This window comes from Apodemus sylvaticus, chromosome X (assembly GCF_947179515.1).
Source record: "Apodemus sylvaticus chromosome X, mApoSyl1.1, whole genome shotgun sequence".
NCBI classification, from domain to species: Eukaryota; Metazoa; Chordata; class Mammalia; order Rodentia; family Muridae; genus Apodemus; species Apodemus sylvaticus.
In genome coordinates this window covers 30,635,807-30,663,710 of record NC_067495.1, presented here as the reverse complement: position 1 = coordinate 30,663,710, position 27,904 = coordinate 30,635,807, and the positions used below count along the sequence as shown (strand labels likewise).

Sequence of the window (27,904 nt, the reverse complement as noted above, 5' to 3'; positions counted from 1 at the left end):
ATCTGTCATAGTAATTATTTTGTTTTTATGTTCATTTGGTAGAATGGTAGTATGATTTCTCTTAAGGCCTTGGAACTATCTAATTATACGTTTATGCCCAATTTACAGTGTCCAGTATGGGATGCAACTAGTGGCGTGATCTTTTTTTTTCATTCGATATATTTTTTATTTACATTTCAAATGATTTCCACTTTTCTGGTCCCCCACTCCCCGAAAGTCACAAAAGCCCCTTTCCCTCCTTCTATTCTCCCACCCACCCCTTCCCACTTCCCTGTTCTGCTTTTGCCCTATACTGCTACACTGAGTCTTTCCAGAACCAGGGGCCACTCTTCCGTTCTTCTTGTACCTCATTTGATGTGTGGATTATGTTTTGGATATTCCAGTTTTCCAGGCTAATATCCACTTATTAGTGAGTGCATACCATGATTGATCTTTTGAGACTGGGCTACCTCACTTAGTATGATGTTCTCCAGCTCCATCCATTTGTCTAAGAATTTCATGAATTCATTGTTTCTAATGGCTGAATAGTACTCCATTGTGTAGATATACCACATTTTTCACATCCATTCTTCTGTTGAGGGATTCCTGGGTTCTTTCCAGCTTCTGGCTATTATAAATAGGGCTGCTATGAACATAGTGGAGCATATATCCTTATTACATGCTGGGGAATCCTCTGGGTATATGCCCAGGAGTGGTATAGCAGGATCTTTCAGAAGTAACGTACCCAGTTTTCTGAGGAACCACCAGACTGATTTCCAGAGTGGTTGTACCAATTTGCAACCCCACCAGCAGTGGAGGAGTGTTCTTCTTTCTCCACATCCTCACCAACATGTGCTATCTCCTGATTTTTTAATCTTTGCCATTCTGACTGGTGTAAGGTGAAATCTCAGTGTTGTTTTGATTTGCATTTCCCTGATGACTAATGAAGTTGAGCATTTTTTAAGATGTTTCTCCACCATCCGAAGTTCTTCAGGTGAGAATTCTTTAACTCTGTACCCCATTTTTAATAGGGTTATTTGGTTTTCTGGGGTCTAACTTCTTGAGTTCTTTGTATATATTGGATATTAGCCCTCTATCTGATGTAGGGTTGTTGAAGATCGTTTCCCAATTTGTTGGTTTCCGGTTTGTCCTTTTGATGGTGTCCTTTGCTTTACAGAAACTTTGTAGTTTTATGAGGTCCCATTTGTCAATTCTTGATTTTAGAGCATATGCTATTGGTGTTCTGTTCAGGAACTTTCCCTCTCTACTGATGTCCTCAAGGGTCTTCCCCAGTTTCTTTTCTATTAGCTTCAGAGTGTCTGGCTTTATGTGGAGGTCCTTGATCCATTTGGAGTTGAGCTCAGTACAAGGCGACAAGGATGAATCAATTCGTGTTCTTCTGCATAGTGGCATGATCTTTAAATCTAGTGGGAGTACTGTGCTAATCCCATAACATCTGTGCTATTTTTGCATCTGTATAATTTGCAGGAAGGTTGATTTTTGTATATCACAAAGTTAGTGTGTAAGTCAGGTTTATGAATCCTTTACACCTCTGATAGTGTGTAGCTTTTGATACTATGAAACATAGCTAGTAAGAGTAAATCTTCCAGTTCAGCACCATTTACGTTTTTGCATAATCTGTGATGTAAGTTTCTAGTGCATACCCCAAATTATAACTACTTTGAAATTTTACTGTCAAGTTTTAGTAAGGAACCTATAGCCTGTAGTGTTACCAGTGGCCTGTAGTGTTAGGGGAGAAGTCTCACATGATACACAGTTTCAGTTGCCTGGTAAACTGATTTAGACAACATAAGAGAGTCCATGTTTCATTATAGGAAGTTTTATTTGGCGTCCATACCTGAGCATAATGTGTTTTCACTTTAAATGTAAACCATTTTTATGCATTACTTTTCATTTCCAACAAAGGTTGGAAAAAACCCAAGGGCAGAGGATTCACCAAACCTGGAAAAGATGAAACCAGACCTGGGATACATGACCAAGGAGCCCCAGGTGATTGCTTTGTTTTTCTAGTTAATATGGAAGTTAATTCCTCCATATTAAATAATGTGGTGTAGCGTTTCAGAAGTAAAGACTCACTTCCGTTTTAAAGAAATAGAGAAAATAGTACAATGATAAACTGCTGGAAATTTTTACTGTGCTATTCCAGCATTACTGTTTGTTCTAATAAAAGCCTCCTTTTGGGGAGAATTAGACCATTGCTTTCAGTCTAGAAAAAGAGACTGTTCCTTGATTATATGAAATCTTATCATATGTAAAACTTTGATTTTATAGCACTTTTGTTTAAAAATTATTTTCTGTGTTTCTTTCATTCTTTGTAAATTACATGCAATTTTTCATCATATTTCCCCTCTCCTAACCCCCCTCCAATTGTCTTCTCACACCCCATACAGCAAACTTCATGTTGTTTCTCTCAAAAAAATGTAAAGAATGTAAAATAATGAGAGTCTGACTTTTGTTAGCCATCCATTCTTGAACATGAAGCCTGCTTTAGAGTGTGGTTGATATACCCAGTGTTACTTTATTGAAGAAAACTGATTTTTCCTTTCCCAGAAGCTAACAGTTGTGAATCCATTTGCAAGGACTGGGACCTTGTGCGCAATATCCCTCATCCATACTAATAATTTGTCAGGTTTGAGATTATGCTACCCTTGTGCAGTTTGTTGCAGTCTGAGTTCTTAAATTTGTCTTCTCTGTTGTTTCTGGGGAAATGTCTGATGGAAGTCCTTTTCCACCTATGGTTAGAATCTTTCTGCCTCCTCTTGCACATAGATCTAAGAACCTTGAGGGGAGCAGAATGATACAGATAGGCTATTTAGGGTACAACAATCCCAATTCACTTTCTAAAGGTTGTCTAACTTTTGGTCCCTATATTAATTATCATCCACTGCAAGAAACCTTTCTGAATAGGATTAAGCATTATAATGATCAATGTGTATGATAAGTCTTTAGGATTGGTTTTTGTTACTGTCTTAGAAGAATCAAACTAGTGTTCTTTTGTTTTATTTATTTTATTATTTTTCTTCGATATATTCTTTGTTTACATTTCAAATGATTTCCCCTTTCTTGGATCCCCCATCCATGAAAGTCCCATAAGCCCTCTTCCCTCTCCCCTCTCCCCGTTCCCCAATCAACCCCTTCCCATTTTCCTGTCCTGGTATTCCCCTACACTACTGCACTGAGCCTTTCTAGGACCAGAGCCCTCTCCTTCCTTCTTCTTGGGCATCATTTGATACGTAAATTGTGTCTTGGATATTCCAAACTTCTGGGCTAATACCCGCTTATTAGTGAGTGCATACCATGTGTATTATTTGGTGATTGGGTCACCTCACTCTGGAGTACATTCTCCAGTTCCACCCACTTGCCTAAGAATTTCATGAATTCATTGTTTTTAATAGCTGAGTAGTATTCCATAGTGTAAATATACCTTGTTTTCCATATCCATTCCTTCTTTGAGGGACATCTGGGTTCTTTGCAGTTTCTGACAATTATAAATAGGCCTGCTATGAACACAGTGGAGCATGTATCCTTATTACATGTTGTGGAATCCTCTGGGTATAAGCCCAGATGTGGTATAACAGGGTCCTCCAGTAGTATCATGCCTAGTTTTCTGAGGAATCGCAGAATGATTTTCAGAGTGATTGTACCAGCTTGCAACCCCACCAGCATTGGAGGAGTGTTCATCTTTGTCCACATACTCACCAGCACCTGTTTTCTCCTGAGTTTTTGTTCTTAGCCTTTCTGACTGGTGTGAGGTGAAATCTCAGGGTTGTTTTGATTTGCATTTCCCTGATGACTAAGGATGTTGAACATTTCTTTAGGTGCTTCTCAGCCATTCGATATACCTCAGGTGAGAAATCGTTGTTTAGCTCTGTACCACATTTTTAATAGGGTTATTTGTCTCTCTGGAATCTACCTTCTTAAGTTCTTTGTATATCTTGGATATTAGCCCTCTGTTGGATGTAGGGATGGTAAAGATGTTTTCTCAATTTGTTGGTTGCTGTTTTGTCCTTTTGACAGTGTCCTTTGCCTTACAAAAACTTTGTAATTTTATGAGGTCCCATTTATCCTTGATTTTAGAGCATAAGCTATTGGTGTTCTGTTAAGAAAAATTTCCCCTGTGCCCATATGCTCAAGGCTCTTCCCCAGTTTATTTTCTATTAGTTTCTGTGTATCTGGTTTTATGTGGAGATCATTGATCAACTTCGACTTGAGCTTAGTACAAGGAGATAAGAATAGATCAATTTGCGTTCTTCTGCATGCTGACCTCCAGTTGAACCAGCACCATTTGTTGAAAAGGCTATCTTTTTTCCACTGGATGCTTTCAGCTCCTTTGTCAAATTGACCATAGGTGTGTGGGTTCATTTCTGGGTCTTCAATCTTTTTCCATTGATCTACCTGCCTGTCACTATACCAGTACCATGCTGTTTATAACGCTATTGTTTTGTAGTACTGCTTGAGGTCAGGGATACTGATTCCCCTAGAAGTTCTTATACTGCTGAGAATAGTTTTAGCTATCCTGGGTTTTAGGATCTTACTCACATTACCAGTGTCCAGTATGCATTCCGTCTCATGGAGTAGACCTTAATTCCAATTTTTAAAAAATGATAGCTTTTTCTATAACAGATGTAACTATTGTAGTAATGTATGTTGCCAGCAATTTGATGTTGTAGGTCACCGGATTAATAGATGATCCAGACTGCTTACTTTTCCTCTCTGCTAATGTGTATAGCACCTTTTAGTGCTTTCATCCATAGCTAGTAGTGTTGAAGGTTCCATTTGAATAGCAGCTAGGTTTCTCCATGCTCTATGATACAAGTATGTGGTTTGTTTGGCAAATAAAAACTATCTTTGGATTCTTGGAACCAAGTTGATGAGGATAATTAAGAGCTTAACTAAGTAGGCCTGTGGTATTAGGATTGGTTCTGTGGGACATTTTCAACACTTTGAAAAAGTGATAACCCATTTCTTGTATTATAGGGAATTTTTGGTAATAAGAGTTGTTTAATTGAGCTTGTTTCCCTCCATTACATAATCACTCCACTCAGGAGCTTTCTATATTAGTAGGTTTCCATATTATTTTTAAAAAAGACTTATTCTGTTAGGTATTCCTTCCCACTTTTATACCTACAATCTCTTTTTTTAACATTTTTTTTAATATTTTTATTTTCTATATTCTTTGTTTACATTCCAAATGATTTCCCCTTTCCCGGACCCCCCCCCCTCCCCATATGTCCCTTAAAACTTCTTCTCTCCACCCATTCTCCAATCACCTCCCTCCTTTTTCTCTGTCCTTATATTCCCCTCCTATGCTAGATCAATCCTTTCCAGGATCAGGACTCTCTCCATTACTTCTTCATGGGAGTCATTTGTTATGCAATTTGTGCCTTGGGTATTCAGGGCTTCTGAGCAAATTAATATCCACTTATCAGAGATTGCATTCCATGTGTATTCTTTTGTGATTGGGCTACCTCACTTAGGATGATATTTTCCAGATCAAATTATTTGCCTAAAAATTTTTGTGAATTCATTGTTTCTAATTGCTGAGTAGTATTCCATTGTGTAAATATACCACATTTTCTGTATCCATTCCTCCTTTGAGGGGCATCTAGGTTCTTTCCAGCTTCTGGCTATTATAAATAAGGCTGCTATGAACATAATGGAGCATGTGTCTTTATTGCATGCCGGGGAATCCTTTGGGTATATGCCCAGGAGAGGTATAGCAGGGTCATCCGGAAGTGTCATGTCCAGGTTTCTGAGGAACTGCGAGACAGATTTCCAAAGTGGTTGTACCAAAGTGGTTGTAACATCTTACAGCCCCACCAGCAGTGGAGGAGTGTTCCTCTTTGTCCACATCCTCGCCAACACCTGCTGTCCCCTGAGTTTTTGACCTTAGCCATTCTGACTGGTGTAAGGTGAAATCTCAGGGTTGTTTTGATTTGCATTTCCCTAATGACTAATGATGTTGAGTACTTCTTAAGGTGCCTCTTGGTCATCTGAATTTCTTCAGGTGAAAATTCTTTGTTTAGATCTGTACCCCATTTTTTAATAGGGTTAATTGGTTCCCTGGGGTCTAACTTCTTGAGTTCTTTGTCTATATTGGATATTAGCCCTCTATCAGATGTAGGGTTGGTGAATATCCTTTTCCAATTTGATGGTTGCAATTTTGTCCTTTTAACAGTGTCCTTTTCCTTACAGAAACTTGGTAATTTTATGAGGTCCCATTTGTCAATTCTTGATCTTAGAGCATGCGCTATTGGTGTTCTGCTCAGGAACTTTTCCCGTGTGCCCATGTCCTCAAGGGTTTTCCCCAGTTTCTTTTCTATTAGTTTCAGTGTGTCTGGTTTTTCATGGAGGTCCTTGATCCACTTGGAGTGAAGTTTAGTACATGGAGATAAGAATGGATCAATTTGCATTCTTCTGCATGCTGACCTCCAATTGGACCAGTACCATTTGTTGAAAAGGCTATCTTTTTTCCACTGGATGTTTTCGGCTCCTTTGTCGAAAATCAAGTGACCGTAGGTGTGTGGATTCATTTCTGTATTTTCAATTCGATTCCATTGGTCCACTTGTCTGTCACTGTGCCAATACCACGCAGTTTTAACACTATTGCTCTGTAGTATTGCTTGAAGTCAGGGATACTGATTCCCCCAGAATTTCTTTTGTTGTTGAGAATAGTTTTAGCTATCCTGGGTTTTTTGTTATTCCAGATGAATTTGAGAATTGCTTTTTCTAACTCTGTGAAGAACTGAGTTGGGATTTTGTTGGGGATTGCGTGAATCTGTAGATTACTTTTGGCAAGATGGCCATTTTAACTATATTAATCCTGCCAATCCACTATCATGGCCATCTTGCCAAAGGCGATCTACAGATTCAATGCAATCCACCTCTAATCTCTTAACGTCTTTAATCCATGTTCTTAAATTTGACCTATAATATTAATATTTATAAATATGCCTATGTCCATTCAGTTTGTTTTAGACTCTCATTACTCACTCTCAGGTATGCCATGAAACTGGTGCTTGTTCCTGAAGGGGATGAGATGTGATATTCACACCGTTTAGCCTTCCATACTCACCACCTTTATGCCCATACCTTATCCTCCCTGTCTTGAGCCAGTCATTTTTATATTTTGTTTTATTCAGTTTTCTTTCCCTAGAAATTTTGCTCATACTAACTCTGTTCTCTTTTCTATACAAGTTGCCAAGTTTCTTATTCTTTGACTGAACTGGCTGAATTTATCTTGCAGGCACATGTTTACTATAGCTCATTCTGATAGTCACTTTTAACACCATAATTCAAAGCCAGTAGGGGCTTGCAGTTCAGTACCAAGTATATGACTCCATGGCCTAGATATGCTTGTAGTACGCTCAGATATTAAAATTAGAGATTCTTGCCATCAAGTTTTAAAATGTAACTAGTAGCATTGGCAATGGCCTGTGTCAGTGGTTCTCACCTTTCCTAATGCTGTTCCTTTAATACAATTCCTCATGTGATGACTCTAACCTTAAAATTATTTTATTGATACTTTATAGCAGTAAGTTTGCTATTGTTATGAATCATAATTAAATAGCTGATATACAGGATATCCAAAATGCAACCCATAAAGGGTCACAAGCCACAGGTAGAAAAGCTGGCCTATAGTGTTGGGATGGAACCTTTTGGCCATCACTTAATCACTGGTATCTGGCACAGGGATTTTTATTGTTTTTTTATTAATGTCACATCTGATTTCGATGGTGTCTTTCCAGTACATGATCATTCCATTTAAAATATTTGTATATGTGTGTATGTTTAATATTCAGAACCTTTCATCTCTAGAAGGCTTCCATAAGGCCTTTTATGTTGTACATCTCTACCCAGATTTCTTCCTCTGCCTCTTACATCCCTGTCCCCTTTAATCCATGTATTTTGTTTGTTTGTTTGGTTGGTTGGTCTATAGGATATATAGGATATATCATTAAGAGTATGCTCGTGGTCATTTGGTTTGTCATTGCTTTTCTTCATTAGTCATAGGTGTGCTATGCAATTGGTAATGCCCACTGAAGGAAGTGAAGTTTGAAAATCACAGTCCCTGCTAGGCTTTTCACATTCCAAATCTTCAAACCCGAATCTCTTTCCTTTCCGTGAACCCGTGCTTCATATGATTTTGCATTAATAAACTTTTCCTTGCCTTGATTTTGTTTAAAAATAATCTGTATCTATTGAATTTTGTATGCAAGTTGTTAACTTTTTCATCCTAGCCATGAGCCTTTTTGTATTTATCTATTCAATTGAGAACAATTTGAGGTCATTAATCGTCTTTAAAACTGTACTTTAGAATTCATTGTCCACTATTTTTACTATTTTAGTAACATACTTATATTTGATTGAGAACATTGTTTTCTCTGTCAGTAGAATTACAAGCAGTTGTGAGTCACTTGATGTAGAAGTTGGAAATGAACAGTGATTCTCTGGAAGGGTAGTCAAATCATTCTTAATAACTTAATAGCCCTTCAACCCCAAGGAATATTTTAACATTGTGTAATAGAATAGTTATGTTCATTACAAAGGCAGACTTTAGCCTTCATATAGTGTGTTGGATCTTTTGTGGAATGTGACAGAGAAAGATAAAGGATATGCACAAGAAAGCATTGTAGTATGGAAAATATTTAAAAATCAACATCCTGAAACTGATGGCAGGAATACATATATATAAGTAAAAGGAAAGTAGTTAATACTACTAAAGTTTTTTTAAAGTGAAAATTTTAAACCTAGAGTAGTTGTTAAAAATGAAGTAAGAGTGTGGCGCATATTGGTAAATTAGTTGTAAATGAGAGATAAATTTTTGGCACCAGTTAAATGATTTTATATTTACCCAGGCACCTGAGAATGGACTATATCTCTTCTGGCAAGTAGGAGAAGTGGAATAAAAAGGCTGTAGAAAGATGGGATTTGTGCTTTCACAAGTCCTGTTTCTTGCAAACTGTATAGTCTTTGAGTAATGAAGAAGCAAAGCAGTAGATTGTTTCAATTTAAAAAATATAAAGTCTTCAAAAGTTAATATTTGAGTTTGGAGTGTGTATGTGTGTGAGCAATCGCTCTACCTGAAATAATTTTTAATTAATATTTGTTAGGTAGAATTCATTTTTCCTAATAACCTAATTTTGAAACCATCAATACTAATGTTTCTTCTTTTAACTATTAACACTTAAAAGCATAACCAGGTGGTTATCTCTACATAAAATATTAAAATTATCTAAACTGAAGTACCAGGCATCTAGAAATTGTACCCAGTGAGCATGATGGTAGCCTTTTTCATGCCAACACTATAGGAGAGTATATATATTATAATAACAAATTTTAGTATTTGACATACATAGAGGAACATGATGAGTTCTAGCTGTTCTATTTACATAATTTTTATTTTTCATTTCACACCTCAACAAAGCTGGGAAAAAACCCAGGGGCAGAGGATTCACCAAGCCTTTGGAAGATGAAGTCAGACCAGGGAGAGATGTCCAAGTAGCCCCAGGTGATTGTTTTTCTATATTTATTTGTAAGATGATTCTTGTACATTGAATAATGGCATAGAGTTTCAGAAGAAATGACTTTTCTGTTTTAAGGAAGCAAATTCAGAACATAGCCCAATGATAAATGAATTTTTCCGTGTTGTAGTTCAAAGTTACTGGTCATTCTAATAAAAGTCTTTTGCAGGTGTAGAATTAGACTATTTCCTGACTATGAAATTCTAGTGTATGTAAAATTTCACTTATGTGGTACCATTGCTTAAAATTATATTATTTTTCTTTGTTTAATGCTTTCATTTTGAAAAAAATTTCATGCAATGTATTTTGATCACATTCTTTCCTTCAACTTCTTTCAAATTGTATTACATAACGGTATCTCTTTGATATTATGTTTTTTCTCTCTTAAAGAATGAAAAATACAAAATAGGAGTGTGATTTGTGGTAACCTACTAATTTTGAGCAAGTGGCCTGTCTTAGAGTGTGGTTTATATACTCAATGTTACTCCATTGAAGAAAACTGATTTTTCTTTTTCTAGCAACCATGAATTCTTGGGTAGGGCTAGAATTCGTGACCACTTTCCTTCCTCTATTCTGGGGGTTTTGTGAGGCATGAGCTTATACAAGACATGTGTACTCAGCTGTGGTCTTTCTGAGTGCTTATATTCATCTTCCCTATTTATGAGAAATGTTATCTGGGAGAAATCCTTTCCTGCCCCTGCCTTAATCTTTCAGCCTGCTTTTCCACATATTTATCTGAGCTTTGAAGGGAAGTATGTGATATAGACATCCAATTTAAGGTTAGGTACTAGAACGTTTTCTCAGTCTCTGAAGGTTGACCAATTGCAGGTCTCTTTGCTAATTACTATTTAATTAAAGAAGCTTCTCTGATGATATTTCATTTGAAAACACTTTTAGGGTCATTAAGCATCTTTAAAACTTGTGTAATAGGGTTTCTAATGCTGTGTTTAAAACACTATGACCAAAGTAACTTGGAAAGGAAAGGGCTTATTTGGCTTTCTCTTCCACAGTATTATTCATCTTTGAAGAAAGTCAGGACAGGAGTCAATGCAGAGGTCACTGGGGGAGGGGGGTGCTGCTTCCTGGCTTGCTTGACATGTTTTTCTCAGGCCTCTTATAGAACCCAAGACCACCACTCCAGGAGTGGTGTCACTGAAAATCAACAATCAATAAAATGCCCTAAGTCTTGCCAATAGTGTAATCTTTGGATCTATTTTCTAAATTGAAAAAATTACGTCAAGTTGGCCTACAACTAGCCAGGACTACTAGACTTTTGAATTCTTGATACAAATATTTTTATTTGCTTATGGAGTAGTAAGGGCCATAAAATTATGTTTATTCTTATTGATGTATATCTGTTTCTACATATTTTTTGTATTAAACATACAGGTGTCTTAAAGGCAGAATGTCACCTTACATCCTCAGGAGCTGTAGTTAAAATGACCCATTTGATAGGTGTTGGGAATGAACCCTAGTCTTCAGGGAGGGCAGCAACAAACACTCCTAATGCTGAACTATCCCTGTCAGCACCCAGGAATATTTAAAGAGGATGTAATATAATGTTTAAGGTCATTTACAGAGAAAGCCTTTAATCTTCTAATAAAGTAGAGCTTCTGATATTTTGCTGAATGGAGCAGAAAGAGATAGAGGTAGGAACTTAACCAAAATAAGACATTATAGCGGGGCTGGAGAGATGGCTCAGAGGTTAAGAGCACTTATTTCTCTTCCAGAGTTCCCGAGTTCAAATCCCAGCAACTACACGGTAGCTCACAACCATCCGTAAAGAGATCTGATGCCCCCTTCTAGTGTGTCTAAAGACAGCTACAGTGTAGTTACATATAATAATAAATAAATCTTTAAAAAAAGACATTATAGCAAAGAAATATATTTAAAAGTCAATTTCAACTGTGATGTCTCCATAGATGTTAGAGTGGATATTACAAAGAATTGTAACCAACCCATGTAATTATGTGATGTCATCTGTTTATATGTTCTCTAATTTTGTATTTCATTTTGCTTTTTAAAGCAAAGAAAAATGTGACAAAGAGACCATGTGTTGTTTTCAGAATGTTTATTGTCTAGTTCTTTATAGAAGTATATTGCTAATATGTATTCTGTTGCTTTTTATTTAAAAAACAGAGTTGTTGAGAATGTGGCTTGGAGGTAGGAGCTTATTCCCTAATCAAGGGTAATGACAGAAGTGATACTTAATGCACAACTATTAGAGATGGACAGTTGAGTGCAAGGCAACTTACCTTAGGAACAGAGCAAAACCTGAAGAAACCTAGTGATTTGGATGAAAATAGAGTGAACTATTGATAAATCTAGCACTGATATTGTAACAAAAAAGATCAGTTGGTATGAAACTAAAGATAGCAAGTAAGGGAGTTGAAGGTGGAAAAAGAAATACTTGTGTTGGAGGTAGAATAATTCCAGACATTGCCAATAATAACCATTTCATTGCCTTAGCTGGAATCTTTAGTGATGATATCAATGTGGTCAAAATCCTGAAAATGATGACAGGGCTATTGTATAAGGTAAACTAAGTAATGTGAATGATATCACTAATGACTTTTTAAACATAAAGAAAAGTCTTAAACGTAGAGTATAAAGGAGCAGCCCAGGATAGACCACTTCCTTGGTAAAAAGTAAAAGTGGAACGTCAAAAAGTTGCAAACATTTTTACTATTTGTTATTATGAGGTAAAAGTATGAATACATTTAAATATGGAAAAAGCAAGGCAATAGACTGACTACTCTCCTAATTGTAAAGTAAAGCAGCCCAAATAAATGTAGTTAAGCTTTGAATGTTTATGTCCTTCATATCTCTCCCTCCAAAGCTAGTTTATTTAGAATTACTAGATTTTACTATGTAAACTTCATTATTTATAAGAATACTGTTAAAGTGTTGATACTGAAATGAATCCTTAGTTTCTCTATTTGCTGTGAACATAGTCAAAATTAACATGGCAATCAGTTTTTATCCAAAATATTAAAATTGTCTACATTTAGCTTCCAATTGAGCATGTTATAAAGCTGGACATCACCTGAGCCTTATAACAACAGTATATTCCAGTGTGTACATTATGATTAGAGCCTTTATTATTTGTTATACATACTCAACATAATGTGTTCTACCTTTAAATGTACATCACTTTTGTTTTTTCTTTCATAACACAACAAAGTTGAGGAAAAAACCAAGGGCAAAAGAGTTACCAAACCTTGGAAAGACCAGGCCACACCTTTTGAAGATGAAGCAGCAGCCCCAGGTGATTGAGCTGTTTTGCTTATCTATACTGACTTACAAGATGATTCCTGTATATTGGCTGCTAGTGTGATTTTTTTTTCAGAAGGGAAGACCTTTTCATTTTAAGAAAAGAAATGTAAAAAAGTAGCACAGTGATAAATTTATAGATATTTTCACATGCTAGTTTCCTGATTATAAGCTCTTTCAGGTTTAAAAATGTTTTTTTTTTCTGAGATAATTAATCTCAACCTTTCTTCCCTCTCTTTTCTCCAAACTCTTATATATCCTTCCTGCTCTTCCAACTCAAATGTTTGCTTTATATTGAACAATGCTCTAGTGATTTCCAAGACTAGTTTTCAATTTATAAATAACAAGTACAAGAAGTGGCACAATAGTAAATTAATAGAAATGTTCACTGTAGTAATTCAAATTACCTGATTATTCTAACAAGTTCATCTTTTTTGGAAATTTAGATTGCTTGCTGATTATAGATTTTTTCCATGTTTTAAAATAGAAAATTACCATTTTATCTTGACATTATAATTTTTTTAATGTTTATTACCGTTTCCTACCTCTGAAACTTTCATATAACCCTCAAACCTCTCTGCCAATTGTATGGCCTCTTAATATTAGTGCTTATATGCATGAATATCTATGTATAATACCTAGGTATATACATATTCTGTCTGTATAATAATACCTGCATGCATGTTTTCATGGATGGCTCTTTTACAACAGTGAACAGTGTGTTCTTCACTGGCTATTCCCACCACTCCCTTTCACAATTTTCATCAGTTTTATATAGGGCTTTATAGAGTATTGAAACTTTATGGGCTATTCTGTGTCCAATTTGTGTACATATTGATTCTTGTTTGGTTAGCTCACATTTGGGTAGTAATGTTGGTAGGATTTTATGTGTTGCTCTTGATGTTACTAGGAGACTCAGTCTTAGAACAAACTCCCTGACTTTCTGACTCTTTTCAATCTTTGTCTTCTCTTGAGCAATACTCCCTGGGTCTTGGGCAGGAACATTCTGTAGATAATATCCATTCTAATTAGACTTCATTACCCTCTGATATGATTGGTTGCAGTTTCCTGCAGTGGTTTCTGTCTGTTGCAAAGAAAAGTTTTCTGGGTGAAGAGTAGAGACTAAAGGTATCTTTGGGTGTAAGGACAGTGTTTATACATTGTTATTAGGGATTGTGCTGGGATTCTTCTATATTCCATGGCATTTCATATATTTATTATTAGCTGTCTTTCCAGTAGCAGGCATGCTCTCCCTCCTGTTGACCTGAGTCTTAATTCCAAGTAAAATGTAAATGATGGGCATTGTGACATATCATGCAGCCAGGGTGATAGCCTATGTTATGACAAGGCTTTATTAGAGCGTTGCAGAGTATTATGTAAGCTTTATTATTGGGAAAGCATGGTGGATAAAAGAGTGCTCTCACTTTACATGCGAATACTTTTTGTTTTTAATTCCATACCTCAATTAAGCCGAGAAAAAGCGCAAGAGTAAAACTGTCACCACACCTTGGACTGACCAACCCAGACTTTTTGCAGATCAAGGAACTGCCCCAGGTGATTGTTCTTTTTATTAATCTATATTATTCAAAGTATATTTTCTGCATGTTGAATAAGAATGCAATGTTTTCAAGTGGAAGTACTTGTTTTCTAAGAAAAAAAATTCAAGAAACACAATGGTAAATTGGTAGAAATTTTCACTGTGCTAAGTCAAATTTTTCACCTACAATAAGTTCATCCTATTGGAGAATTAGATTAGTTACTGATTATTATTTAATTTCAACTTTTCTCCCTACCCTTTCTTTCTTCCAAAATCTCTCATTGATCCCTTCTTTTTTTTCCTCCTAATTCATGGTTTTCACAATTCGTGCTTGCATTTAAGAATATCTATGTACACATATATTCTTACCTATAACCTGTTCCTATATAAGAATACATAAATATATATATATATATATATGTATATGTATATATATATACACAAACACATACATATATACATGTATATACAAATGTATATATAAATGTTTGTGTTTGTTTTTTTGTCTTGCTTTGTAGACTTTACCATGAATCGGTGTGCTTTTTTCCCTGGGTATTCCCACCTCTCCCTTTCCTAGATCTCCTCAATTTCATATAGTCCTTTCTGTAGGGTTGAGGCCTCACATGCTTTTATCTCTGTCTAGTGTATATGTATGTTGCTGTCATTTTGTTCAGCTTAAATTTTGATAGCAGTGTTGGTGCGATTTTATGTATTGTTTTTGATATTACTAAGAGACAGTCTTAGAGCAAACTCCTTGACAGGCTCTCTCCTGTCTTTTGTTTGTTTGTTTGTGTGTTTATTTATGTACTTATTTTTGGTTTTGGGGATTTGGTTTTTTTCAAGACAGGGTTTCTCTGTATAGCCCTGGCTGTCCTGGAATTCACTGTGCAGACCAGGCTGGCCTCAAATTCAGATATCTGCCTGCCTCTGACTCCCAGAGTGTTGGGATTATAGGCATGCGCCACCACTGCCTGGCCTCTCCAAACTTTGTTGCTTCTTGAGCAATATTCCCTGAGCCTTTTATTAGTTGCAATAAAGTTATGTAGGTATATCCAATCTGATTGTGATATACAACTCTCAGCTTAGATTCAATGTGGTTTCCTGTAACCATGTCTGACGTTTTCAAACTAAAGTTTCTTGATGAAGAGTAACAACTACAGTTCTCTTTGGGTATAAAGACATTGTTATTAGGATTCTTCTTCACTGACCTTGAATTTACAAACACAGAGTCATTAGCTGTGTTTCCTGTAGCAGGTGTGCTCTCCCAATTGCTGAGCCAAGTATTAATTCCAAGTGTAAAGGATGCGCATTGTGACATATCACATGAGCATTGTGTTAGACTGTGTTATGACAAGTTTTATTAGAGCATATGAATAGTAGCATAAACTTTATTATTGGAAAAGCATAGTGGATTAAAGTGTTCTATATTTATGTATATGTGAATATTTTTTCCATTTCATATCTCAATAAAGCGGAGAAAAAGCGCAAGGGCAAAACAGTCACCACACCTTGGAGTGACCAACCCCAACTTTTTGCAGATCAAGGAGCAGCCCCAGGTGATTGCTCTGTTCTTTTTTTTTCCATTAATCTATATTGTTTACAATATAACTGTTGTTTCTTAAATAATAATGTAATGTGTTCAGGAGAGAACATCTGTTTTTCTAAGAAAACAAAAGAAGCAGCACAATGATATGTTTGTAGAAATCTGTTTTTTAATTAATTAGGTTTTTTTGCACTCGATATTTTAGTCCCCTACCCACCCCCATCCACCCTCTGACTGTTCCACATCCCATCCCATACCTTCACACACACACACACACACACACACACACACACTGTCTTCATGTGGAAGTCCCCACCCCCATCCAATCTGACCTTTCAACTCCATGGGGCCTTTAGTCTCTTGAGGGTTAGGTGCTTCATCTCTGAATGAACACAGACTTGGTAGTGCTCTACTGTACATGTATGTTGGGTGCCTCATATCAGCTGGTGCATGCTGCCAGGTTGGTGGTCTAGTGTTTGAGAGATCTCAGGGGTCCAGATTAATTGAGACTGCTGGTCCTCCTACAGTGTCTCCCTCCTCCTCAGCTTCTTTCAGCCTTCCCTAATTCAACAACAGGGATCAACTTCTTCTGTCCATTGGTTGGATGCAAATATCTGCATCAGACTCTTTCAGCTGCTTGTTGGGTCTTCCGGAGTGTGGTCATGCTCCCTTTTTGTGAGCACTCCATAACCTCAGTAATAATGTCAGGCCTTGGGACCTCCCCTTGAGCTGGATCCCACTTTGGGCCTGTCGCTGGACCTTCTTTTCTTCAGGCTCCTCTCCATTTCCATCCCTGTAATTCTTTCAGAGAGGTACAGTTATGGGTCAGAGTTGTGACTGTGGGATGCCCCACCCCCTCCGTCATCTGATGCCCTGCCTTCCTGCTGGAGGTGGGATTTATAAGTTCCGTCTTCCTACTGTCGGGCATTTCATCTAAGGTCCCTCCCTTTGAGTCCTGAGAGTCTCTCACCTCTGAGGTCTCTGGTTCATTCTGGAAGGGCCCAACCTATTTCTTGGGGTTGCCTGTTTCCATTCTTTCTGGTGGCCCTCAGGACTTGAGTCCTTTTCCCTCACCCAATGTCAGATCAGGTTACACTCTCCCCCACACTCCCTCCTGTCCACTTTCCCACTTTCCCACTTTCCCACCTTCCCTCCCCACTTGTGATTGCTTTCTTCTCCCTCCTTTGTATGAATGAGTCATTATCACTTGGGCACTTTAACTTGTTGACCTTTTTGAGTTCTGTGGACTGTGTTTTGGGTACTCTGTACTTAATATATGTGTGTGTATGTATGTGTATATTTATCATCCACTTATTAGTGAGTACATAACCATGCATGTCCTTTTGTGTCTGAGTTACTTCACTCAGGATGATATTTTCTAGTGCCACCTATTTGCCTGTAAAACTCAAGATGTCCTCATTCTTAATAGCTGAGTAGTATTCCATTGTGTAAATGAACCACATTTTCTGTATCCATTCTTCTGTTGTGGGACATCTGGGTTGTTTACAGTTTCTGGCTATTACAAATAAGGTCACTATGAACATAGTGAAACATGTGCCCCTGTAGCATGGTGGGGCATCTTTTGGGTATATTCCCAAGAGTGGTATAACAGGGTCTTCAGGTCCTTTTGAAGAATTAGACTGTATTCTGATTATGATTTAATTTCAACTTTTCTCCTTATCCTTTCCTCCTTCAAAAGCATCAAATTTGTCCCCTACTCTTCTCTGCATATATTGTATGTTTTTATGGGTATATTTGTGGCACCTGAGTTGGTGTTCTTCCATGAGGATTCCCACCTCTTTCTTTACCATATTTCCTCAGTTTTATATAGTCCTTTGTGTAGAGTGGAGACCTCATGTGCTTTTTTCTATTTCTAGTTTGTATATGTATTGCTGTGATTTTTTTCAGCTCATATTTGGCTACTGGTATTGGTGATATTTTATGTATTAATCTAGATATTACTAGGAGGCACAATCTTAGAGAAAACTCCCTGACTATCTGACTTTCTTTATCACCTCTTGAGCAGTGTTCCCTGAGCCTTACCTTAGATGTGGTAATGTTCTATAGATATATCCATTTTGATTAGGCCATACCACTCTCACTTGATTGGATATGGTTTCTTGCAATCATTTCTGTCTTTTGCAAACTAAAGTTTCTTGATGAAGAATAAATACAGTTGTCTTTGGGTATAAGGACATTGTTATTAGGGACCATGCTGGAGTAGTGTATTGGGTGCTGTAAATTCTTCTTCAGGAACCATGACTTTACAAACAGAGTCATTAGCTGTGTTTCCTGTAGCAGGCATGCTCTCCCAATTGTTGAGGTGAGTCTTAATTCCAAGTGTAAATGATGACCATTGTGGCATATCACATGAGCATGCTGATAGTCTATATTCTGACAAGCTTTTTTAGAGCATATGAGCAGTGTAGCATGAACTTTCTTATTGGGAAATTCCCACTTTAAATGTGAATAATTTTTGTTTTTCATTTTACATCTCAATAAAGCTGAGAAAAAGCACAAGGGCAAAACATTCGCCACCCCTTGGACTGACCAACCCAGACTTTTTGCAGATCAAGGAGCAGCTCCAGGTGATTACTCTCCTCTTTTTTCATAAATCTATATTATTCACAGTATATTTTCTGTATTTTGAATAAGAATGCAATGTTTTCAAGTGGAAAGTATTTTTTCCTAAGAAAACAAATTCAAGAAGCACAATGGTAGATTGGTAGAAATTTTCACTATGCTAAGTCAAATTTATCTCTTAAAATAAGTTCATCCTTTTGAAGAATTAGATTCCATTTTGATTCTGATTTAATTTCAAGTTTCATCCTACCATTTCATTTTTTCTAAACATCCCATTTATTTTTATATCCCTCCTCTTCTCTGCTAATACATTAGTGCTTGCATTTAAGAATATATATGATCAATAATATTTTAACTATAACCTTCTCAGTCTAGATAACTGTATGTTTTGTATAGGTGTATTTTTGGCACCTGAAAGCCAATTGGGGCTGCTCTTTCCTGATGATTCCCTCCCCTCCCTTTCCCAGCTATCCCCAGGTGTATATACTTCTTTGTGTAGACTGGAGGCCTCATATATATATTGATTCGTTTCTTTCAGCTGAATCATTTGGGCTGTGATGTTGGTGGGATTTTATTTGTTGGCTTTGATATTACTAGGGGTGTCTGTCTTAGACCAAATCCTGACGATATGCCTCTTTCCAATCTTTCTGCCACTTGTTAACTAGTGTTTCCCGAGCCTTACATTAGAGGAAAGTGTGTGTGTGTGTGTGTGTGTGTGTGTGTGTGTGTGTGTGTGTGTGTGTGTGTGTGTGTTCTGATTAGGCTTCACTACCCTCTGCAATGATTGGTTGCAAGTTTCTGAAATTGTTTCTGTCTGTTGCAAAGAAAAGTTTTCTGTGTCAAGAGTAGAGACTAAAGGTATCTTTGGGTATAAGGACAGTGTTTATACACTGTTTTTAGAGATTATGCTGACATTAATAAATTAGATATTGTACATTCTTCTTCAGTAACCATGGCATTATAAACACAGATTTATTAGCTGTCTTTCCAGTAGCAGGCATGCTCTCCCTCTTGTTGAGTCTTAATTCCTAGTAAAGTGTAAATGATGGGCATTGTAACATATCACGTGGCCTTGGTGATAGCCTATGTTATGACAAGGCTTTATTAGAGTATTTCAGAGTATTATGTAAGCTTTATTATTGGGAAAGCATAAGCAAGTGTTCTCACTTTACATGTGAATACTTACTGTTTTTCTTTCTGTACCTCAATAAAGCTGAGAAAAAGCGCAAGGGCAAAACTGTCACCACCCCTTGGACTGACCAACCCAGACTTTTTGCAGATCAAGGAGCAGCCCCAGGTGATTGTTCTTTTTGTTTATTAATCTATATTATTCACAGTATATTTTCTGAATATTGAATAAGAATGCAATGTTTTCAAGTGGAAAGTATTTGTTTTCTAAGAAAACAAATTCAAGAAGCACAATGGTAAATTGGTAGAAATTTTCACTGGGCTAAGTCAAACTTTTCTTGTACAATAAGTTCCATCCTATTGGAGATTTCTATTAGTTACTGATTATTAATTAATTTCAACTTTTCTTCCTACTCATTCATTATTCCAAAATCTCTCATTGAACCCCCTTTTTCCTTCAGATTCATGCCTATTTTCTCATAGTTCATGCTTGCATTAAAGAATATCTGTGTATACATATATTCTGTCTATAACCTGTTCAGTGTATATAAGAATACACACACACACACACTTGTGTTTTTTTTTGTCTTGGTTTGTAGACCTTACCATGAATCAGTGTGCTTTTCCAACCTCTCCCTTTCCTAGATCTCCTCAATTTCATACAGTCCTTTGCTTAGGGTTGAGGCCCCACATGCTTTTATCTCTGTCGTGTGTGTGTGTGTGTGTGTGTGTGTGTGAGTATCTGTTATTTTGTTCAGCTCACAATATTGGTTATAGTTTTGGTTTGATTTTTATGTATCGCTCCTGTTATTACTAGAAGACACAGTCTTTAGAGCAAATTCCCTGACTCTTCACATTCTTTCTGCCACCTCTTGAGCAGTGTTCCCTGAAACCTAGCTTATGTTCTATAGATATATCCATTCTGATTGGGATATACAACTCTCAGCTTTGATTGGATGTAGTTCCTTGCAAACATGTCTGTCTTTTGCAAACTAAAGTTTCTTGATGAAGAATAAAAACTACAGTTCTCTTTGGGTATAAGGACAGTGTTTAGACATTGTTATTAGGGACTATGCTGGTATAGTGTATTAGGGGTTGTAGATTCTTCTTCAGTGACCATGATATTTCAAGCACAGAGTTAATAGCTGTGTTTCCAATAGCAGTGTTTCTCTCCTTCCAAGTACAGTGTAAATTATGGGCATTGTGACACATAACATGAGCGTGGTGTTAGAGTATATTATGACAAGGCATATGAATAGTAGTATAAACTTTATTTTTGGATAAGCATAGTAGATTAAGCAAAGTGTTCTAGCTTTACATGTGAATAATTTTTGTTCTTCATTTTATAACTCAATAAAGCCGAGAAAAAACGCAAGGGCAAAACAGTCACCACCCCTTGGATTGACCAACCCAGACTTTTTGCAGATCAAGGAGCAGCCCCAGGTGATTGCCCTTTTCTTTATGTGTATTACTCTCTATTATTCACAATATAATTTGTTGTATGTTGAATAATAGTGTAGTGTTTTCAGGAGGAAATTCTGTTTTCTAAGAAAAGAAAAGCTAGGAGCAGCACAGTGATAAATTTTCAGAAATTTTCACTGTCCAAGGTCAAGATTTTCTCTAAGTTTATCCTTTTGGAGAATTCTGTTCCATTCTGATTATGATTTAATTTCAACATTCTTTTATATCATTTCCTCCTTCCAAAACCTCCCATTTATTCCTTCCTTACCTGTGTCCAAAAATCATTAGTTCTTCAATTTATTAATATCTATATACATAAATATTTTAATTATAACTTGTTCATTCTCTATGAGAACATGTGTATTCACACACACACATACATATATATATATAAAACCTTTACATATATGTTCTAACTTTACATGTGAATAATTTTTGTTTTTCAATTTATACCTAAATAAAGCTGAGAAAAAGCGCAAGGGCAAAACTGTCACCACCTCTTGGACTGACCAACCCAGACTTTTTGCAGATCAAGGAGCAGCCCCAGGTGATTACTCTTTTCTTTTTGTTTATTACTCTGTATCATTCACAATATAATTGTTGTATGTTAAATAATAATGTCATGTTTTTAATAGGGAAAATCTGTTTTCTAAGAAAAGAAAATCTAGAAGCAGCACAATGATGAATTTGTATAAATTTTTACTGTCCAAGGTCAAAATTGTCTTCTAAGTTCATCCTTTTGGAGAATTCATTCCATTCTGATTATGATTTAATTTCAACTTGTTTTGTATTATTTATTTCTTTCAAAGCCTCCCATTTATTCCTTCCTTTCCTGTGTCCTAAAGTCATTAGTGGTTCAATTTATTAATATCTGTATATATACATGTTTTAACTATAACTTGTTCATTCTGTATGAGATCATGCATATTAATGTACATGTATGTATGTATGTATATATATATATATATATACATGTACATATATGTTGTAGCTTTACATGTAAGTATTTCTTGTTTTTCATTTTATTCCTAAATAAAGGTGAGAAAAAACGCAAGGGCAAAACTGTCACCACCCCTTGGACTGACCAACCCAGACTTTTTGCAGATCAAGGAGCAGCCCCAGGTGATTGTTCCTTTCTTTTTCTTTATTATTCTATATTATTCACAGTATAGTTGTTGTATGCTAAATAATAGTGTAGTGATATCAAGAGGAAAAAAATTGCTCTTTAAGGAAAGAAAAGCTTGAAACAGCACAATATGAAAATGGCAGAAATTTTCATTGTCCAAGGTCAAAATTTTCTCTAAGTTCATCCTTTTGGAGAATTATATTCCATTCTGATTATGATTTAATTTCATCATTCTTCTGTATTATTTCCTCCTTCCAAAACCTCCCATTTATTCCCTCCTTTCGTGTGTCCTAAAATCATTAGTCCTTCAATTTACTATTAATCTATATACATATACATTTTATCTATAACTTGTTCATTCTCAATGAGAAAACATATATTCACACACACATACATACACATATATATATGTACACACACACACACACACACACACACATACATGTGTTTTAGCTTTCTATGTGAATAATTTTTGTTTTTCATTTTATATCTCAATAAAGCTGAGAAAAAGCGCAAGGGCAAAACAGTCGCCACCCCTTGGAGTGACCAACCCAGACTTTTTGCAGATCAAGGAGCAGCCCCAGGTGATTGTTCCTTTCTTTTTCTTTATTATTCTATATTACTCACAATCTAGTTGTTGTATGTTGAATAATAGTGTAATGTTTTCAGGAAGGAAAATCTGTTTTCTAAGAAAAGAAAAGCTAGAAACAGCTCAATGATAAATTGGCAGAAATTTTCACTGTCTAAGGTCAAAATTTTCTCTTAAGTTCATCCTTTTGGAGAATTCCATTCTGATTATGATTTAATTTCAACATTCTTTTATATCATTTCCTCCTTCCAAACCTCCCATTTATTCCCTCCTTTCCTGTGTCCTAAAATCTTTAGTGTTTCAATTTATTAATATCTATATACATATGTTTTAACTATAACTTGTTCATTGTGTATGAGAACATGTGTATACACACACATATGTTTTAGCTTTCCATGTGAATAATTTTTGTTTTTCATTTTACATCTCAATAAAGCTGAGAAAAAGCACAAGGGCAAAACATTTGCCACCCCTTGGAGTGACCAACCCAGACTTTTTGCAGATCAAGGAGCAGCCCCAGGTGATTGTTCCTTTCTTTTTCTTTATTATTCTATGTTACTCACAATCTAGTTGTTGTATGTTGAATAATAGTGTAATGTTTTCAGGAGGGAAAATCTGTTTGCTAAGAAAAGAAAAGCTAGAAGCAGCTCATTGATAAATTGGCAGAAATTTTTACTTCCTAAGGTCAAAATTTCCTCTAAGTTCATCCTTTTGGAGAATTCCATTCTGATTATGATTTAATTTCAACATTCTTTTATATCATTTCCTCCTTGAAAACCTCCCATTTATTCCCTCCTTTCCTTTGTCCTAAAATCTTTAGTGTTTCAATTTATTAATATCTATATACATATGTTTTAACTATAACTTTTTCATTCTATATGAGAACATGTGTATTCACACACACAAACATATATAAATACATGTACGTATATGTTCTAGCTTTACATGTAAATATTTTCTGTTTTTCATTTTATTCCTAAATAAAGGTGAGAAAAAACGCAAGGGCAAAACTGTCACCACCCCTTGGAGTGACCAACCTAGACTTTTTGCAGATCAAGGAGCAGCCCCAGGTGATTACTCCTTTCTTTTTCTTTATTATTCTATATTACTCACAATCTAGTTGTTGTATGTTGAATAATAGTGTAATGTTTTCAGGAGGGGAAATCTGTTTTCTAAGAAAAGAAAAGCTAGAAGCAGCTCAATGATAAATTGGCAGAAATTTTCACTGTCTAAGGTCAAAATTTTCTCTTAAGTTCATCCTTTTGGAGAATTCCATTCTGATTATGATTTAATTTCAACATTCTTTTATGTCATTTCCTCCTTCCAAAACCTCCCATTTATTCCCTCCTTTCCTTTGTCCTAAAATCTTTAGTGGTTCAATTTATTAATATCTATATACATATATGTTTGAACTATAACTTGTTCATTCTATATGAGAACATGTGTATTCACACATACACAAACATATATATATATATATACATGTACATATATGTTCTAGCTTTACATGTAAGTATTTCATGTTTTTCATTTTATTCCTAAATAAAGGTGAGAAAAAACGCAAGGGCAAAACTGTCACCACCCCTTGGAGTGACCAACCTAGACTTTTTGCAGATCAAGGAGCAGCCCCAGGTGATTGCTCCTTTCTTTTTCTTTATTATTCTATGTTACTCACAATCTAGTTGTTGTATGTTGAATAATAGTGTAATGTTTTCAGGAGGGGAAATCTGTTTTCTAAGAAAAGAAAAGCTAGAAGCAGCTCAATGATAAATTGGCAGAAATTTTCACTGTCTAAGGTCAAAATTTTCTCTTAAGTTCATCCTTTTGGAGAATTCCATTCTGATTATGATTTAATTTCAACATTCTTTTATATCATTTCCTCCTTCCAAAACCTCCCATTTATTCCCTCCTTTCCTTTGTCCTAAAATCTTTAGTGGTTCAATTTATTAATATCTATATACATATATGTTTGAACTATAACTTGTTCATTCTATATGAGAACATGTGTATTCACACATACACAAACATATATATATACATGTACATATATGCTCTAGCTTTACATGTAAGTATTTCTTGTTTTTCATTTTATTCCTAAATAAAGGTGAGAAAAAACGCAAGGGCAAAACTGTCACCACCCCTTGGAGTGACCAACCTAGACTTTTTGCAGATCAAGGAGCAGCCCCAGGTGATTGTTCCTTTCTTTTTCTTTATTATTCTATATTACTCACAATCTAGTTGTTGTATGTTGAATAATAGTGTAAAGTTTTCAGGAGGGGAAATCTGTTTGTATAAGAAAAAAAGCTAGAATCAGCACAATGATGAATTTGTATAAATTTTCACTGTCCAAGGTTAAAATTCTCTTCTAAGTTCATCCTTTTGGAGAATTACGTTCCATTCTGATTATGATTTAATTTCAACTTGTTTTGTATTACTTATTCCTTCCAAAACCTCCCATTTATTTCCTCCTTTTCTGTGTCCTAAAGTCATTAGTGGTTCAATTTATTAATATCTATATTCATATATGTTTTAACTATAACTTGTTCATTCTGTATGAGAACATGTATATTCAGATACACACAATATATATATATATATATATATATATATATATATATATGTTCTAGCTTTACATGTGAATAATTTTTGTATTTCATTTTATTCCTAAATTAAGCTGAGAAAAAACACAAGGGCAAAACTGTCACCACCTCTTGGACTGACCAACCCAGACTTTTTGCAGATCAAGGAGCAGCCCCAGGTGATTGTTCCTTTCTTTTTCTTTATTACTCTATATTATTCACAGTATAGTTGTTGTATGCTAAATAATAGTGTAGTGATTTCAAGAGGAAAAAAATCTGTTTTCTAAGGAAAGAAAAGCTAGTAACAGCACAATGATAAATTGGCTTAAATTTTCATTGTCCAAGGTCAAAATTTTCTCTTAAGTTCATCCTTTTGCAGTATTATATTCCATTCTGATTATGATTTAATTTCCTCCTTCCAAAACCTCTCTTTTATTCCCTCCTTTCCTAAAATCATTAGTACTTCAATTTATTAATATCTACATATATATACATTTTAAGTATAACTTGTTCATTCTGAATGAGAACATGTGTATTAACATACACATATGTTTTAGCTTTCCATGTGAATAATTTTTGTTTTTCATTTTACATCTCAATAAAGCTGAGAAAAAGCGCAAGGGCAAAACATTTGCCACCCCTTGGACTGACCAACCCAGACTTTTTGCAGATCAAGGAGCAGCCCCAGGTGATTGCACCTTTCTTTTTCTTCATTATTCTATATTATTCACAATAGTATAATGTTTTCACGAGGGGAAATTTGTTTTCTAAGAAAAGCTAGAAGCAGCTCAATGATGAACTGGCAGAAATTTTCACTGTCTAAGGTCAAAATTTCCTCTAAGTTCATCCTTTTAGAGAATTCCATTCTGATTATGATTTAATTTCAACATTCTTTTATATCATTTCCTCCTTCCAAACCTCCCATTTATTCGCTCCTTTCCTTTGTCCTAAAATCTTTAGTGGTTCAATTTATTAATATCTATATACATATATATTTTACTATAACTTGTTCATTCTCTATGATAACATGTATATTCACAGACATATATACATATGCATATATGTTCTACCTTTACATGTGAATAATTTTTTTATTTCATTTTATACCTAAATAAAGCTGAGAAAAAGCGCAAGGGCAAAACTGTCACCACCCCTTGGATTGACCAACCCAGACTTTTTGCAGTTCAAGGAACAGCCCCAGGTGATTGCTTTGTTCTTTTGTGTATTACTCTATATTATTATTTATTTTCTGTCTCCTGAAAAATTTTATAATGTTTTCCATTAGAAAATCTCTTTTTTCCAAGAAAACCATTGCAAAATGCAGCACAATGTTCAATTGTTAGAAATTTGACTGTACTAAGTCTATTTTTTCTTATTATAACTTCATCTTATTGGAGAATTATTTTTCCTTATTATGATTTAATTTAATCCTTTTTTCCTTTGAATGTTTCCATTGGTCCCCTCACTTTCTCCTCTAATTTGTTTTCCTCTCTTTTCACAGTTTGTGCTTGCATTTAAAAGTACCTATGTACACATATATTCTTTTTTTTTAAAGATTTATTTATTTTATGTATATGAGTAGCTGTACAGATGGCTGTGAGCCACCATGTGGTTGCTGGGATTTGAACTCATAACCTTTGGAAGAACAGTCAGTGCTCTTAGCCACTAAGCCATCTCTCCAACCCCGTACACACATATTCTTACCCATAACCTGTTTAGTCTATTTCAGTGTGTATGTGCATGTGCGTGTGTGTGTGTGCATACATAATAATTGTATGTTACTTTGTCTACATTTGTGACGCCTTACCCTGAATTGGTGTGTTTTTCTCTGAGTATTCCTTCCTCTTCCTTTCCCAGATCTCCTCAGTTTTATACAGTTCTTGTGTAGGGTTGAGACCACACATGCTTTTCTCTCTGTAGTGTGTGTGTGTGTGTCTTTGTATTGCTGTCATTTTTGTTTCAGCCCACATATTGATAGTAGTGTTGACTTGATTTTATGTATTGCTCTGTATGTTACAGTCTTAAACTTCCTGACTCTCTGGTTCTTTTTAATCTTCCTGCCACCTCTTGAGCAGTGTTCCCTGAACCTTACCATAGATACAGTAATGTTCTGTAGATATAACCATTCTGATTGGGATATACTACTTTCTGCTTTGATTGGTTTTGGTTTCCTGCAATCATTTTGTCTGTTGCAAAGAATAGTTTTCTGGGTGAACAGTGAAGACTACAGTTATCTTTGGGTATAAGGACAGTGTTTATACATTGTTTTTAGAGATTATGGTCATATAAGTAAATTAGGGATTGTAGATTCTTCTTCAGAAACCATGACATTCCAAGAACAGAGTTATTAGCTGTGTTTATTATTGGGAAAGCATAGTGGATTAAGCAAAGTGTTCTCACTTTACATGTGAATATTTTTTGATTTTCATTTTATACCTCAATAAAGCTGAGAAAAAGCACAAGGGCAAAACTGTCACCACACCTTGGAGTGACCAACCCAGACTTTTTGCAGATCAAGGAGTAGCCCCAGGTGATGCTTTGTTCTTTTTGTTTATTATTCT

The 27,904-nt window shown here is 35.6% G+C and overlaps 1 protein-coding gene across 50 annotated transcripts in view; it reads left to right on the top strand.

Moving 5' to 3' along the window:
* Scml2 (Scm polycomb group protein like 2) overlaps positions 1 to 27,904 on the top strand; it is a 90,941-nt gene that overhangs the window by 37,687 nt on the left and 25,350 nt on the right. For 5 of the 50 annotated variants that reach the window (XM_052171273.1, XM_052171282.1, XM_052171272.1 and 2 more), the window contains exons 9-26: positions 9,428 to 9,511; positions 12,709 to 12,792; positions 14,268 to 14,351; positions 15,807 to 15,890; positions 18,382 to 18,465; positions 19,674 to 19,757; positions 20,948 to 21,031; positions 21,513 to 21,596; positions 22,088 to 22,171; positions 22,676 to 22,759; positions 23,201 to 23,284; positions 23,751 to 23,834; positions 24,313 to 24,396; positions 24,869 to 24,952; positions 25,439 to 25,522; positions 25,948 to 26,031; positions 26,461 to 26,544; positions 27,790 to 27,873. In XM_052171273.1, the coding sequence (XP_052027233.1) occupies positions 9,428 to 9,511; positions 12,709 to 12,792; positions 14,268 to 14,351; positions 15,807 to 15,890; positions 18,382 to 18,465; positions 19,674 to 19,757; positions 20,948 to 21,031; positions 21,513 to 21,596; positions 22,088 to 22,171; positions 22,676 to 22,759; positions 23,201 to 23,284; positions 23,751 to 23,834; positions 24,313 to 24,396; positions 24,869 to 24,952; positions 25,439 to 25,522; positions 25,948 to 26,031; positions 26,461 to 26,544; positions 27,790 to 27,873 (1,512 nt within the window). The remainder of the gene's footprint in view (positions 1 to 9,427; positions 9,512 to 12,708; positions 12,793 to 14,267; positions 14,352 to 15,806; positions 15,891 to 18,381; positions 18,466 to 19,673; positions 19,758 to 20,947; positions 21,032 to 21,512; positions 21,597 to 22,087; positions 22,172 to 22,675; positions 22,760 to 23,200; positions 23,285 to 23,750; positions 23,835 to 24,312; positions 24,397 to 24,868; positions 24,953 to 25,438; positions 25,523 to 25,947; positions 26,032 to 26,460; positions 26,545 to 27,789; positions 27,874 to 27,904) is intronic. The other 45 variants (XM_052171292.1, XM_052171285.1, XM_052171286.1 and 42 more) reach the window with 44 other exon arrangements.